Source organism: Oryctolagus cuniculus, chromosome 17 (assembly GCF_051225735.1).
Source record: "Oryctolagus cuniculus isolate XC-2025 breed Fujian yellow rabbit chromosome 17, ASM5122573v1, whole genome shotgun sequence".
Classification (NCBI taxonomy): Eukaryota; Metazoa; Chordata; class Mammalia; order Lagomorpha; family Leporidae; genus Oryctolagus; species Oryctolagus cuniculus.
The window spans coordinates 60,084,534-60,100,064 of NC_142883.1; the positions used below are offsets into that span (position 1 = coordinate 60,084,534).

Sequence of the window (15,531 nt, forward strand, 5' to 3'; positions counted from 1 at the left end):
AGGGCATGTGACTTCGTTTTGTCCAATGGGATGGAAGCTGAGGGATTGGAGGCGGGCTCTGGGAAAGGCTTTCCTGCAAGCTGCCTTTGATGACCGTCTGAGCGTAAGTATTCTGGCGCATGTTTAGTTTGCCATTTTGCCCAGACTCTGACTAAAGATGTGTTGAGTCTCGGTGTGGGACCTCGTTTCTGATCTCCACCGGATGAGAATTTGTTTTTTAAGTGACAGGTGGTCAGTGCTAGTGTGTCGAGTGGTGACTGGTGGTGCTGGCTTTGGTGCCAGCCTGCTTGGGCTATGCCCTCCCCAAGCTTAGTTACCTTAGGCAGACCATTCACCTTCATGAAGCCCGGTTTCTTTGTCCACAAAATGGCCTAGTGTCTACGTCATTGACTGGGTGTCCCAAACTCTGCAAATGCTACATCAGTCTTGTGCTGGTGCTGGGTTTCCAGCTGCAATAGCACAAGGTTCCAGTATTCGGGAAGCCTGGCTAGTTAGGAGGAGGATACGGCCAAGCCTGGTCACCACCGCCCTTGGAGGGAAACAGCCCTAGTATGCTAGAGGCCTGGCCATATTCATCCCCAGCCCAGCTGACAGGTCATGGATAGGCTCCCGAGCAGGGAAGCTAACCAACAGCTGGCTGGTGTCCTGTGAAAGGCTCTGGTATGAACAGTGCCCCACAGAGGCAGGTGGGGTGGGGAAGCCTCATGGTGGACCAGTCTGATTCTTTACCTTGTATGATGATCAATTTTAGGTGTCAATTTGACTGGGTAAGGGTTGCCCAGATAGCTGGTTAAACTATACTTCTGGGTGTCTTTGTAGAGTTGTTTCTGGAATGGATTAACATTTTAACTGATGAACATGGCCCTACCCAGTGTGGGTGGGCATCACCCAATGCTTTGAAGACTTGAGTAGAAGTGAAGACAGGTTGGGCTCTCTGCCTGACTGCCCGTGTGGGACAGCCATCTCCTGCCTGTGGTGATGGGACTTCTCAGGTCCTCAGACTTGGGCTGGAATCTACACCTTTGGCTCTCTTGCTCTCAGGACTTTGAACGACCCCAGTGGCTTTCCTGGGCCTCCCATTGTGGATGACAGATGATGCGACTTCTCAGCCTCCGTGGTCACATGAGCCAGTTCCTCATAATAGATTTCATTATCTATCGCCTACCTCTCATCTATCAGCTCATTATCTATCATCTACCTAATCTATCAGTTCTAGTTTTCTGGAGAACCATGGCTAATACAACCTGATAATTTTAACTAGGAAATATAGACAGATTCAACCAATTATTAATGGGAGGAGCAAAATCTGCTCACGGGAGTCCTCAAAATCAGCGTTTCCCACTTGCATAGAACCAGAGGGACATGTGATGACAGGACAGAGATGTAGCCCCGCTGGCACTGAAGGTGGAGGAAGGGGCTCAGGGCCCAGGGCTGAAGGTGGCCTCTAGAGGATACAGAAGGCGACGAAACAGATTCTCCTCCAGAGCCCCTCCTGCAAAACAAACCCTGTTCCTGTCTTGATTTTAACCCAATGAGACCAGCGCTGGACTGTTAACCTCCAGAACTGTAAGGTGCCAGTTCTGTGCTGTTTTAGGCTAAGTTTCTAGTCATCTGTTACAGCAGCAAAGGACATGAGTACAATGGCCAATAGTGTCGTCTGACCTCTAAAAGGCTAGAGGGGGACCCTTGACCCCAGCCTATCGGGCGGGTACAAAATAATCATTGCTTCGACTCTCCAAGGCCTGAACTTTGGGAGTGCTCCCTCCCTCTTGCCTAAAGAGTTGGGATTTGGAGCCCAAGGGAGTTTCCTTCATCAATTTCCCTTGAAAATGATACTGGAATATCTACAAATTGTCAAATGGATCCAACATAGACAAGTTTTTCTCCAAGGCTGGACTAAACATTAGATGAAGGAGGTGTTTACAGTTGAGGGCCAGGTTGTACCCCAGACAAATGCAACTGAAAGCATAGTCAGTGTTGCGAGACACCCACAGCTGAGCCCCCTGTGGGAACCACACGTGGCCCATCTCCTGCTCACTCTGGGGCATGTGACCACAGGCTGCCATGGCAGATGGCAACAGGCACATTTCCTTTTTATCCAACACTGTTCCACCTCCCCACCCCTTGCCTCCAAACATAGGCAGCTGAATTTGTGGGAGTTAAATATATTTGAGTTTATAGGGCTTCCCCAGAACTGTGTGTGGCTTGTCTTCCTTAGAGCCCTGAGCTGCATGTCCCAGTGACTGGCCGATGGCCTGTCTGGGTCTCTGTGCAGTGGATTCCCCTGGCTCCTGAGGTCTGAGACTCTGGCCTGGTCCTGACCTTGGGCTTCGCCTTTCTCAGGGCTGGGTCCCTCCTCAGCTGGATTTGTTTTCTAGGATTGGCCTTCCTAGGTCTGAGGCCACACATAGCAGTTAAAGAAGGCGGGGGCTAATTTTTCCCATGTTCTACTTTCTGTTTTGCTTCATTTTTTTGGATACAAGAGTAATGATACCATGTCAGAAATGATATAAATAGTAGCACAGATGGACAAATGGGAGGGGCAATGGGGCTTTTTTGGCCAACCCTACGAGATGTCCAGGCCAAATAATTTTATGGCTTAATTTCCATAATCTAGAAAAATTTCACTGAAAAGTTTTAGCAAGGCAGGAGAGTTAAGTTAGACTAAATTCATTTAAAGCATAGGGAAGAAGGCTCGGAGATTCTGCTTGGATGAGTGTGGTGTCATTTCATTCATGATACCAGAAGTAAGGTGTGCAAAGAAAGAAGGAAAAAGGACAATGACCTTAGGGAGGTCAGGTTTCAAGTTTCTCCCCTGGGAGGCAGCAGGTGATAACTCAAGTAGTTGGGTCCCTGCCACCCGTGTGGGAGGCCCGGATTGAGTTTCTGGCTCCTGGCTGAGACCCAGTCCAGCCCCAGCTGCTGTGGGTATTTGGGGAGTGAACCAGCAGAAGGGAATGCTGTGTCTCTCTACCTCTCAAACATACAAATTAAGAAATGTGTCTTTGTTTCATTTGCTCCATCTTGGCATAACTCCCACTTAGCGCTCACCTTGGTGTGATCTCCTAGGTCTCAGCTGGCATGTGTCACCCATGTAGCACTGCATGTCGTATGCACGTTTTTCACAGCCTGACAACATCTTGTGAGGGCCCAGAAGGGTGATGTGTAGTCTTAGCTGTGGACAGAAGGAGGCGAAGGAGTCATCAGGCCCTGTCCCTTGTGGAAAGTTCCAGTGAGGCCCAAGACAGCAGCCAGCAGTGGAGATGCTGACCGACAAGGGATACATGCATGCAGTTGCTGCTTTGTTTTGCCAACGTTCCATGTATGCTTGCTGCTCTGAAACAAGCAGTTATCAATGAATGTCACCGGGAAAAAAGAGACATCATCAGACAGAAACAAAATATATTTATTAGAAATATCACAGTCGCATGTCGTACGTACACTTTCATGTTAATAGTTAAATACATCTATGTCAGCATGTCATACCCTGACAGTGCTTGGTACAATCTAGTGTGCTCTTGATAGAAACGAGGCCACAGATGTATCAACTGCATTCAACTAATGTAGTTAAAATTAGTGAGCTACTCAGGATGTTACAGATTTAGCCAAGCTCTAACCTGGGTCAGAGCGAAACGGGGGCAAATGCAGATGTCTAGAAGACTTTTTGAAAAGTCTGCACAGGTACAGCCTTTTCTGTGTGTCGTTGGGAAGTCATGTCACATGGCACTGGAGCCTTGGCAAGCCGAGAGCTGAGGCCGCAGCGGGCTTGCGGGTTTGCTCTAAACCACTCCGTCCTCGGTCTCCACTGGCCGGTGACGTGCCTGCCCCTCATGGGGTGGTCGGGGGAGAGCTGAGAGAAGATGGCCAGGGACGCTCTTGTCCTTGCCAGCTGGTTAATCACTTTGGGACTGGATTTTTAACTTTTGGCATCTGGTTTGAAAGTAGTTTACAACTGCTGTGCAACAAGTCAATGAAGAATAGAAACGAAAGACCAGCAGCGTTCTTGAAGTGAGAAGAGACTGGGATGAGAGAAGTTTCACCCCCATAAGGCAGGGGTCGCGATGCTACTCTTGGTCAGCTGTAATGCAACCCACAAAGCAACTCCCAATGCGGAGATTCACACGGACTTTTCTTTACGCCTTAAAAAACTCTTCTGCTCTTCTGAGTTTTGCATTTTCGCATCTGTCTTTTGTATAGAAATGACACCTTAAGAAAAAGCCAGGTAACTTGGCTAGCTTCCGGCCGAAGGAAGAAATATGGCTACTGTGGCCTGTGAGAAAGCCTCACTCAGGAAATAAAACTGGGAATGGTACAATTTGCTGAGGAGAACCAAAGAAAACATCGGTTGCTATTTCCTTTTCTTGGTTTATCCATTTTCTACACTCACATTTGTGCTCTGAGCTCTCCAATTAAAAATGGACCTTTAGACCCTCCCCTTGGCCCAGCCTGGGAGGGCCCACTTCCCCCAAGTCCTGTGCATCCATGCCCTGCTGGCCAGTGCCTGGCCTAGGGGAGGCTGCGACCTCTGCTGCCACCTCTGGCTGAGCCCGAGGGCCTTCCTCTCACCCTGCGGCCCCTGGCTGAGTCCCCTTCTACGTGCATGTCCACAGGCAGGCAGAGTGGTAGTCAGGGACGCCGCTGGAGTTATGCAAACCAATTGCACAGGATCTTTCTTTCCCATGACATTTCCTTCTTTCTTTTGAACTCACAGGGGGTCTGGGTCAAGTACTCAGTGATGGAGGAGGAGGACTGGTGTGGAGAGAAGGAAGCGGCATCCCCCAGCGTGGAGACGGCTGTGCCCAGAGCTCCTTCTAGAACATTGACGTAATCAATGGAAACAGGCCGGCAATCACGCTAACTGCCTCTCCGGTATCCCAGGACCTCAACTGCGTCTGCTGCACAAAACCCTGGAGTAATCCCAGCTTAAACACAACCACCACCTGCTCAACCCAGCAACTTGGGGTTTTAGTCCCCCCACCCACCACTTCAGTGGTGAGCAAAGCAGAAGCATAGAGATAACGAAGATGCATCAGGTGAGTCAACAAAAGACAGGTGCATGAAGCAACACAGGTAATGATTTTCACTGGGACACACTCATCAGGGAGGAGCAAGTTAAATTTGTTCAAGCTTTCATTAGGTAACAAAGGGGCCAGTTCTGTAATTAATGCTAGTCCCATAAGCAGCAGCCGGACAAGCCCTGGAACTGTCCAGGCAAGGGCTCTCTCCTCTCAGTGGCTCTCCCACGGCCAGGCATCAGAGTTGCCTGGAGAACTGAGAATACACGGACTAGGTCTCTGGGCCCATTCCAGATATTCAGGATCAGCTGATGGGTTCAGGCCCGGAGTGGGTGTATTAGGAGCTCCTGCCAGAGCCGCAGGCAGGAACCACAGGCAGGCCAGGAGGCGGAGGCTCTGGTTCTGGGCATTGCAGCAGCCTGTTAGTCAGGGATGCCCTGGCCTGCAGAGCCCGGCTGCTCCTTCCAAGGGCTGGCCAGGGGAGGAGACAGAACTCATGGCTCTCCCAGCACAGGGACTGTATCTGCAGCCCGTGAGGAGCAGCTGGGATCAGCCACCAGAGGCTCACTTTACACAGCAATGGCAGGAATTGGACTTCTCAGGGACCCTTTGTCAGAGGGGCACCAACACACAGGTATTTGGCACTTAAAACAGCACTGCATGGGCACTTAGCATTTACCTCAGCGGCCTGTGTGAATTTGCCCCAGAGTCGCTGTGTGGTTACCTGCTGCCCGTGCTGCCACTGAGGGTGGCGTGGCCAGGATGCTGAAAGGGGAAAGTGCACTTCTTTGTTTAGTATAAACAGAGCCACCACAACCACCCCCAAATATGAAAGGCCTAAAAAAGTGCAGAGGACCAAGTCCTAGAATTGAAATACTGTTTAGAACCCCACACCCTTGCTCGGTTCATTTGTGCAAATAAGTGAGGCCTGACAGACTCGGGCCCCTTCCCAAGCACACAAGTGACCTGCTGTCAGGCTGTGTGGGGGACAAACGTGCGTGGGTGTGAATGAGAGTGTTGGTGAATGGAGGACAACAGGCGTGGGTGGACGTTGCTTATGGTTTCCCTTCCAGCATGGAGGCTGGCGCACACTTCCTGCTGCGGAAGGGCCCGTCGGCAGGGCACCCAGGGGCTCCTCTGCATTCTCACATGCTTCGCTTTCATCCGGAAAATCGAGTGAATTAAAAAACAACAACAACAATAACAAAAACCAAGTAATCAAGTCCTACGGAGGTGTCAACATTTTCACCTAGAACTTGAGCTCCCAAAAAGGCGGGGCCACTCTGTGTTTCTAGGTCGTTCCAAAGCAAATGTTTCTTCTTCTTCTTTTCTTTTTTGTGTGTGTATTTTTGGGGGAAGAAGATAGGGAAGGGGACTGAGAAGGGCAATGTTTTTATAAAGGCAAATGCTAGCGTCAAAGTGTGACTTGGAGGTGCTGTCAGGGACATTGTGTGGGTTTGTGTGAAATCACCAGATGGGACTAGTAGGCATCCTGCCTCCCATGGAGATGAGCCAGGGCCGGGGACCCTGGTGTGGAAGGAGGGAGGCCGCCCTCTGGAGAAACATCCCCCTGCAGAGCCAGGATTCCCCAACTCCCACTCCATGCACATTTGCACTGGACACAGGCACACAGCAGACCCCAGCTCTGTCTCTTATTTGTATGTCGGTCCACTTGGCTTTCCTTGGAAATCGGGCCAGCAGGGTGGTGAGTGGAGCAGGGCTGGTGGACAGTGACCGGGGACTTCCAGGACAAACCGCAGGTGCCGCCAGCTCTCGGGTCCTCCAGCTTTATGTCTCAAAGTACTTGTAGATCTGGGCCACGTACTGCATCACGCTCTGCCAGTCAGGCCGGTCTGTGTGCAGCATCTCGCTGAGCTCCTGCGGGGGAACGGGACAGGTCACAAGGGGCACATCTGAGACCCATTCCCACGAAGGGACTGGTGCTGCCCCAAAAGCCTCCGCCTTCACAGCGGAGGGCGCAGGACAACACAGGCAGCGTGTGTTATACGTCATGAGTTCAAAGGACAGCCTTTCTTCTTATACACTGGGGAGATGCTGTCGCTTTTAAAAATCCTAAGACATGACCTCTGATGGCCTTCCTTTTCAGCAACATGACAGCATGAAAAGCAAGTTTTGAACAGAGGCAGTCACCCATATCCTCCCCATTGTAAAATGGTTTCCACTTTTCTAAATTACATTCGAATGTACATTTTCAATTTCCCGGGCTTCCGTTACAGCGGATGTACTGGTAGGCTCTCTGGTTTTCACTGAACATTTTCATGCAGGATTTCCCAGGCCGCTGCGTTGTTTTGCTGCCTGCACACTGAGGGACTGCTGTGTATAATGGACACGATGTGAACTGATGTCCACTTTTTCACCAGTACAGACTGCAGCACGCATCTTTATTAGGTGTTACCATTTCTGTGTGGGTTTTTTTTTTTTTCTGGCTAATTTTGCAAGAGCACGCTGCCAGAAAGTGACGGGCAGGGGCTGGGTGCTCAGTCGAGCTTCTAGAAATCTGTGCCGCTGAGCATGTTTAATCATTAACTTTGGATTGAATTTGGATTCTTTTGTGGTCACAAGAGAACAGTAGGAAAGGACCCTGATGTAAAGCCAGTGGAAAAATAAGGCTGAACTTCCTACATCTGCTCCCGGGTGCGACAGAGCCAGCTGGGCTGTTAATAAACCATTTATCTTCAGCGTCTACACCGTCCAAATATACTTTACTGATTTTGCTCACTGGTTATGCTAAAAATGTATCGGCATATCACTGTTTATGGGGAATGAGTGGAAATGCAGCGAGTAGAACATCCTACAGAGATATGCCCAGAACTGTTGTAAGAGAAAAACAGAACTTTCACAGCATACAAGGGTTTTATAAAAGGTCACCTTCTCCCAGACTACTGTAGTCAGGAGGGGGCACATCGACTAGAATCCTAATCACAGGACGGTTGCTCAGAAGATGAGACAGAAGAAATGATAAGGGATCAAGCCGAAGAGGAGGCAGCGGGGCTCTGGGCCAGGCAGGAAGCCTGCACAGGCTGGAGAGGGCCAGCCTCCTCTGGGTGCCCACTTTCAGTGAGCTCGGAATTCAGTCAACATTCAAGTTTGGAGGTGAGCGTTTCAGCTAGCAGTTGAGATGTTTAGGGCACTTGCTTCTCATACCCAAGTGCCTTGGGTTCAATGCCCAGCTCCAGCTCCGGACTCCAGCTTCCTGCTAACGTGCACCCCAGGAGGCAGTGGTGACGGCCAAGTACTTGGTTTCCTGCCACTCATCTTTAAGACATGGATTGAGTTCCCAGCTCCTTACTTTTTTTTTCAGGCATCTGGGGAGTGAACCAGTAGAGGGGAGCGCACATTTTTTTTCTCTCTCTCTCATAAACAATAATTAAAGTCCAGAATTAATTTCAGATTATTGCTTTTAAAAATAATATTCACAGACTATTTTACACACTTGAATCTAGCAATTAATTGCATTAAAATATTTTGGTCCATTGTTAACATCACATTTGGAAAAGTTCAAAGAAATGTTTTGCACCTGTTCAGGAGAAGAGGGACTGTTGTATTAGCAAAAATCTTATACTATGTGGCATTTGTTTGAATAAGTAGCTAACACTCCCCACCTCCAATACCAGGCACTTCTGATTTCACTAGTGAATTCTATCAAATACTTAAGGAAGAAATAATACCAACTTATTGTCATCCAGAAAATAGAAGAGGAGGGAAGAGCTCCCAACTCATTGTATGAGGCCAGCATTACCCTATCAGATCCAGAAAAAAACATTACAAGAAAAAGAGAGCAATTTCACACATGAATATAGACTTAAAAACCCTTAAGAAATGTTAGCAAATTGAATCCACTAATCTATCAAAAGCGTAATATCATGACCAAGTGGGGCTCATCTCAGGAATGCAAATCTGAGTAAACTTTTGTAAATCATGTAACTCATCATATTAATAGGCAAAAGAGAAAACTATATAATCATAACGATAGATGAAAAAAGCATTACACAAAGTTCAACAATAATTTGTGACAAAAATATTAATTAAAAAATTTATTTATGTATTTTCATTTGAAAGGCAGAGAGAAAAATCTTACACCTGCTAGTTTACTTCCCAAATGCCCACAGCAGCCAGGGCAGAACCAGGTGGAAGCTAGGAACCCAGAACTCCATTCAGCTCTCCCATGTGGGTGGCACAGACATAAGTAATCAATCCATCACCCGCTTCCTCTAGAATGGCATTAGCAGGAAGCTGGATTCAGAAGCAGAGCCAGGACTTGAACCCAGGCATGCTGATATGGGATGTGAGGATCCCAAATGGTGTCTTAACTGCTGCATCTCTCATGACAAAAAAGGCAGAGTTACAGAGAGAGAGTCAGACAGACAGACAAAAAACAATAATAAGAAGAAAAAAAACCAAAGACCTAAATAAATGGAATCATGTTTTGCATTAATGGATTATAATTTCATTCAAAATCCCAGCAAGCTTTTTTTGGGGTAGATATTGACAAACTGATTTAAAAATTTTTAAAGGCAAAAGTACTAACATAGCTGAAACAATTCTGAAAAGAACAAAATTAGAGGACCACATTTCAATTTTTTTTATAGAGCTGTGTTAATCAAGATAGTGTGGTATTGGCAATGGATAGGCATTTAACATAAATGGATCAAAACAGAGCCAAGAAATCAAACCACACAAATATAGTCAATTATTTTTAAAATGCATTTATGCATTTATTTGAAAGGGGGGGGAAGAGAGAGAGAGAGAGGGAATATTTCAGCTGATAGTTCATGCCCCAATGGTTGCAACAGCCAGGGGTGGGTTAGACCAAAGCCAGGAACCAGGAACTCAGTCCATGTCTCCCATGTGGGTGGCAGGGACCCATGTACTTGGGCCATTATTTGCTGCTTCCCAAGCACACTAGCAGGAACCTGGACCAGAGGCAGGTGGCAGCCAAGACTCTAATCAGGCACTCATTTATGAGACACTGGCACCTGAAGCAAGAACTCAACCTGCTGTGCCACAAAGTCCCTCCTCCCCCATCTACTGAACACTTCTCGTTGTGAAACATAATATAACTATAAAAAGGATATAAACTCGACATTTGTAATTCAGTGAGTTCTTACAGAGCAAACACGAGGTCCAGTCACCACCCAGACCAAGCACTAGAGCACTGAGAGCCCAGGACCCCTGGACAGCTGCTCTCCTTTCAGCCCACCATGTGTGTCTGCACTGTAGCTCTGGCAAGAAGGAAGCTTCTGCTGTTCACAGGAAGCCGAGTCTGTTCTTAAGAGTTAACTCCGAGGAAGGACAGACACACAGGTTAACACCCTTTGTGACTGGCACATTGGCTCTGATACGGGGAAATGACTCTCCAGTGTGGGTGACTGTGGGATGGACTAGCATGGGATAAGCATGGGATGCTGAAGACAGAATAGGTCAAAAGAAGAGGAAAAGGCTACAACCAGAAGAAAATGAACTCCATTAGAAAACAGGCTAAGATGGGGCTGGTGCTGTGATGTAGTAGGTTAAGCCTCCAGCTGCAGCACCGGCATCCCTTATGGGAACTGGTTCAAGTCTGTGCTGCTCCACTTCCAATCCAGCTCCCTGCTAAGGAGCCAGAAAAGCAGTGGATGATGGCCCAAGTGCTTGGGCCCTACACTCATATGGGAGACCTGGAGGAAGCTCCTGGCTCTAGATAGGCCCAGCTCTGGCCTTTGTGGCCATTTGGGGAGTGAACCAGTGGATGGAAAACCTGTCTCTCTCTCTCTCTCTGAAACTCTGCCTCTCTCCTGTATGGGCATTGGTTAGTGTCCTGGATGCTCCATTTCTGATCAAGCTCCTTGCTAATGCACCTGGGAAAGCAGTGGAAGATGGCTTGAGTGTTTGGGACCCTGCCACCCATATCAGTGACCTGGACAGAGTTGCTTCAGGATGGCCTAGCCCCAGTGGCCATTTGGAAAGTCTCTTTGTAACTCTGCTTTTCAAACAAATAAGTAAATCTTAAAAAAAAAAAAAAAAAAAGAAACTCTGCCTCTCAAATAAATAAATAAATCTTTTTTTTAAAAAAAGGTTAGGAATTTCCCCCAACATATTTGGTGTTGACAAATTTATGATTAGTAATAGAAATTGCTACAGTTTTATATTTTATTCATTTAATATCACCAATTTAGTAATATCTACTGCCCATCACTGTTTGAAGCTCTTTTCCTTTAGTTAAAAATAAGACATTTGTACATCTGTGCCCTGGGCAGCACTGAATATTCACAGCAGCTAACATGTGAAAGCAACTCAATTGTCTGATAATGGATGAGCAAAGCACAAGAAATACATCCAGTGGGATACTATTCAGCCTTAAAAAGGAAGGAAATTCTAACATGCTAAACATGGATGAGCCTTGAGGACATTATACTAAGTTAAATGAGCCAGGCACAGAAAAGACAAATACTGTGTGATGCCACTTATTTGAGGAACTTGGAACAGGTACATTCATAGAGACAGAAAGTAGAATGTGGCCACCAAGGATTTCGAGGGGGAGTGGGGGTACACAGTCCCAGTTCTGCAAGATGGAAAGGGTGCTGGAGATGTCGGTGGCGATGGCTGTACATCTATGTGAATGTACTCATTGCCACTGCACTGTGCACTGTTATGATGGCCTTATGTATGTTTGACCACAATAAAAAAACAAGTTAAAGAAGAAATTGCAGAGGTAGGGTAGGGAAGGCAGCAACAGCCACATAATCAGATAAATCATAATATAATATGGCATGTGCTGCATTGTGCTATGAATAAATCGTGCTTTAAGAGCCCAGCAGGTGGACACGCTGTTGCAGAAGCAAGGCCACAGTGTGGTTAAGGGCAGGGACTCCTGAGAGCCAGCTGCCTGGCTTTGCTCTTGCCTTTGCTACTCATCAGCCATGAAACCTTTCATTTAACTGCATGTGCCTCAGCCTCCCACCACAAAGTGCACGCACCTTGCAGGACTTGTGTGAAAATGCCCACAATGATACTTGACACACAGTAAAGATGAAGAAAAAAGTATGCATAATTAAGCCTGAATGAACCCTTATAATATACTTTATCAAGTTTATATTTATAGTACAGAGTAGGCTCAGGGTGGGCCAAATATCCTCAAATCCTGAGATGTGGGGTGGCTGATGAGCTAGTGGTGAAGAGGCCGTTTCAGACACTCACATCCTGTATCAGAGTGCCTGAGTTCGAGTGAGAACTCCCAACTTCTAATCCCAGCTTCCTGCTGATGCACACCCTGGAAGGCAGCAGGTGATGGCTCAGGTAATTGGGTTCCTGTCACCCATGTGGGAGACCCCGACTGAGTTCCTAGGCCCTGGCTTTGGCTTGTCTCAGCCCTGCTGTTGCAGGCTTTTTGTAGTGAACCAGTGGATGGGAACTCCTCGTCTGTATTTCTCTGTCTACCTCCTGAATACATGGAATAATCAGTGGGTTAAGCTGCTGTTTGGGGTTCCTGCATCCCGTATGAGTAGTCTGAGTCTCAGCTATTCTGCACTTCCAATCCAGCATCCCACTTATGCACCTGGGAGGCAGTAGATGATGGCTCAAGTACTTGGGTTCTTGCTACCCACATGGGAGACCCAGATGGAGTTCCAGTCTCCTGACGTCAGCCTGGCCTGGCCCTTGCTGTTGCAGGCGTTTGGAAAGTGAACCAATGGAAGAAGATCTCTCTTTCTCTCTGAATTTCTCTCTCTTTCTGTTATTTTTGCCTTTTAAATTCTTAAAAATAAATCCTGAGTGAGGAGTGATGTCCTCTGCTCGCAGGGGCCTAGAGGAAGTCAGTTTGTTGGGGCCGGCACTGTGGCGCAGCAGGTTAATGCCCTGGCCTGCAGTGCTGGCATCCCATATGGGCACTGGTTCTAGTCCCGGCTGCTCCACTTCTGATCCAGCTCTCTGCTGTGGCCTGGGAAAGCAGTGGAAGATGGCCCAAGTCCTTGGGTCCCTGTACCCATGTGGGCCATTTGGGGAGTGAATCATTGGATGGAAGACCTCTCTCTCTCTCTCTCTCTCTCTCTCTCTCTGCCTCTCCTCTCTGTGTAACTCTGACTTTCAAAAAAAAAAAAAAAAAAAAAAAAGAAGCCAATCTGTCTGCCATGATTGCCTGGGGGATGTGCTGGCTCTCTCAGGGGGCAACGGCTGGAGAGCCAGACACATCAGCCCTGCAGGACACATGTTCTGACTGTGGGAGGGACAGTGATGCCACAATCTCTTTCTCCAAATTCTTTCTCTGAGGAGTCGCTTAGCCTTGCAATATGAGGGACAAAACCCTATCACTGCATGGTGGCTGAGGAGGAACACTTCCTAAAATTTGGGGAACATCACAGAACTTTACTTTTTAAAGATCTCATCCCTGCTAATAGACTATACTCCATAACCTATAATCATTTGCGTATGTACATATCAGGGAAGGTTCTTTCAGCATACTCTCATAAAACTTGACTGAAGACTTCGGATTAATTACTGCTGTTATTTCTGATTGGGTGTACTTTAAAAACATCATGTGTTGGACAGGCATTTGGTGTGCTGCTTGGGATGCCTGCATCCTGTATCAGAGTGCCTTGTTCAAGTCTCGGCTCTGTTTTCCATCCAGCTTCCTGTTGATACATACCTGGCTGGCAGTGGATGATGGTCTAATCCAGTCCATCATCTCCTGCGTGGGAGACTGGATTAAGCTCCACACTCCTGTTTTTTTTTTTTCTTAAGATTTATTTTTATTTATTTGAAAGGCAGAGTTACAGAGACAGAGAGAGAGAGAGAGGTCTTCCATCCATCGGTTCACTCTCTAAATGGCAGCAATACCATTAGGTATTGCCAGACTGAAGTCACGAGCCAAGAGCTTTTTCCAGGTCTCCCTCGTGGGTGCAGGGGTCCAAGCACTTGGGTCATCCTCTTCTGCTTTCCCAGATGCATTAGCAGAGAGCTGGATTGGAAGTGGAGCAGCCGGGACTGGAACCAGAGCCCATATGGTGCTGCCACTGCAGGCTGGGGCTTTAACCCCTTGGCCACAGTGCTGGCCCCCTGAGTCTTGGTTTTAATTTGGCCCAGCCTTGGTTGTTGTGAGCATCTGGGGAGTGAATCAGCAGATGGGAGATAGCTCTCTCTCCCTCATTCTTTTTATAGCTGAGTAATATTCCATTGTGTATGCACATACCACATTTTTTTATTCAGTCATGAGCTGATAGACATCTAGGTTGACTGCATATCTTTGTTATTGTGAATTGAACTACATAAATGTGCAAATACCTTTTTCATATGCTGATTTTGTAATTACATTTTAAAAATTATTATTCATTTGAAAGACAGTTACAGAGAGAGAGGGAGAGAGGGAGGGGGAGAGAGAGAGAGAGAGAGAGAGAGAGAGAGAGAGAGAGATCTTTCATCCACTTGTTCTCTCCTCAAATGGCTACAATGGCCGAAGCTGGGCTGATCCAAAGCCAGAAGCCAGTAGTTTCTTCCAGGTCTCCCATGTGGGTGAAGAGTCCCAAATACTTGAGCTGTCTTTCGTTGCTTTCCCAAGTGTATTAGCAGGGAGCTGGATCAGAAGTGGAGCGGCTGGATGCTGGCATTGCAGGTGGTGGCTTTATACATTATGCCGCTATGCCAGCCCCTTGTAACTGCATTTTTTTTAAAATATTTATTTAATTATTTGAAAGGCAGAGTTACAGAGAGGCAGAGGCAGAGAGAGAGGTTTTCCATCCATTGGTTCACTTCCCAAATGGCTGCAACGGCTGGAGCTACGTGGATCTGAAGCTGGGAGCCAGGAGCTTCTTCCCAGTCTCCCATATGGGTGCAGGGGCCCAAGGACTTGGGCCATCTTCTACTGCTTTCCAAGGCCATAGCAAAGAGCTGGATTGGAAGTGGAGCAGCCAGGCCTCGAACCAGCGCCCATATGGGTGCCGGCACTGCAGGCGGCTGCCTTACCTGCTACACCACAACGCCAGCCCTGTAACTGCATTTTAAAGTATGAATTCCACTTCTTTAATAGTTAAAGTTCTATTTCTTTTTGAGTAAGTTTTGGAATAATATTTGCATTTAATATTTGAAGAGATATATTGATATTCCTTTAGAAAACCATGCATTCTGCTTCAAATTTTATTCACGAAACACTGTTCATAGTATCAAGATTTCTCTAACAGTTGTAGTTTCACTTTTCCATTTTTCACATTTCCCATATCCTCTGAGGTTATGGAATTGTATCTCACTATTAATTCAAGTTAGAGTTTTCTGATCACTGATGATAATAAACATCCTTTACAATGTGTATTGGCCATTTGTGATCCTTTTCTGTGAATTGTCTACTCTAGCCATTGAGACTTCTCTCCTGGGTTATCTTCTTTTTTTTTTTTAAATATGTATTTTATTCATTTGAAAGAGAGGTAGAGAGAGGGAGGGAGAGGGAGGGAGAGAGAGGGAGAGAGAAATGCACCAGGGGATAGGCAAAGAGCCAGGAAAAAGCCATCCACTGGTTCACTCCCCAAATACC

The 15,531-nt window shown here is 47.1% G+C and overlaps 1 protein-coding gene across 3 annotated transcripts in view; it reads right to left on the minus strand.

The window, feature by feature from the left end:
- Positions 1-3,388: 3,388 nt before the first annotated feature.
- Positions 3,389-15,531, minus strand: part of SPECC1 (sperm antigen with calponin homology and coiled-coil domains 1) — a 337,615-nt gene continuing 325,472 nt past the window's right edge. For all 3 annotated transcript variants that reach the window (XM_008270674.5, XM_008270675.5, XM_008270676.5), the window contains one exon: positions 3,389-6,893. In XM_008270674.5, the coding sequence (XP_008268896.3) occupies positions 6,804-6,893 (90 nt within the window). In that variant the 3' untranslated portion in view covers positions 3,389-6,803. The remainder of the gene's footprint in view (positions 6,894-15,531) is intronic.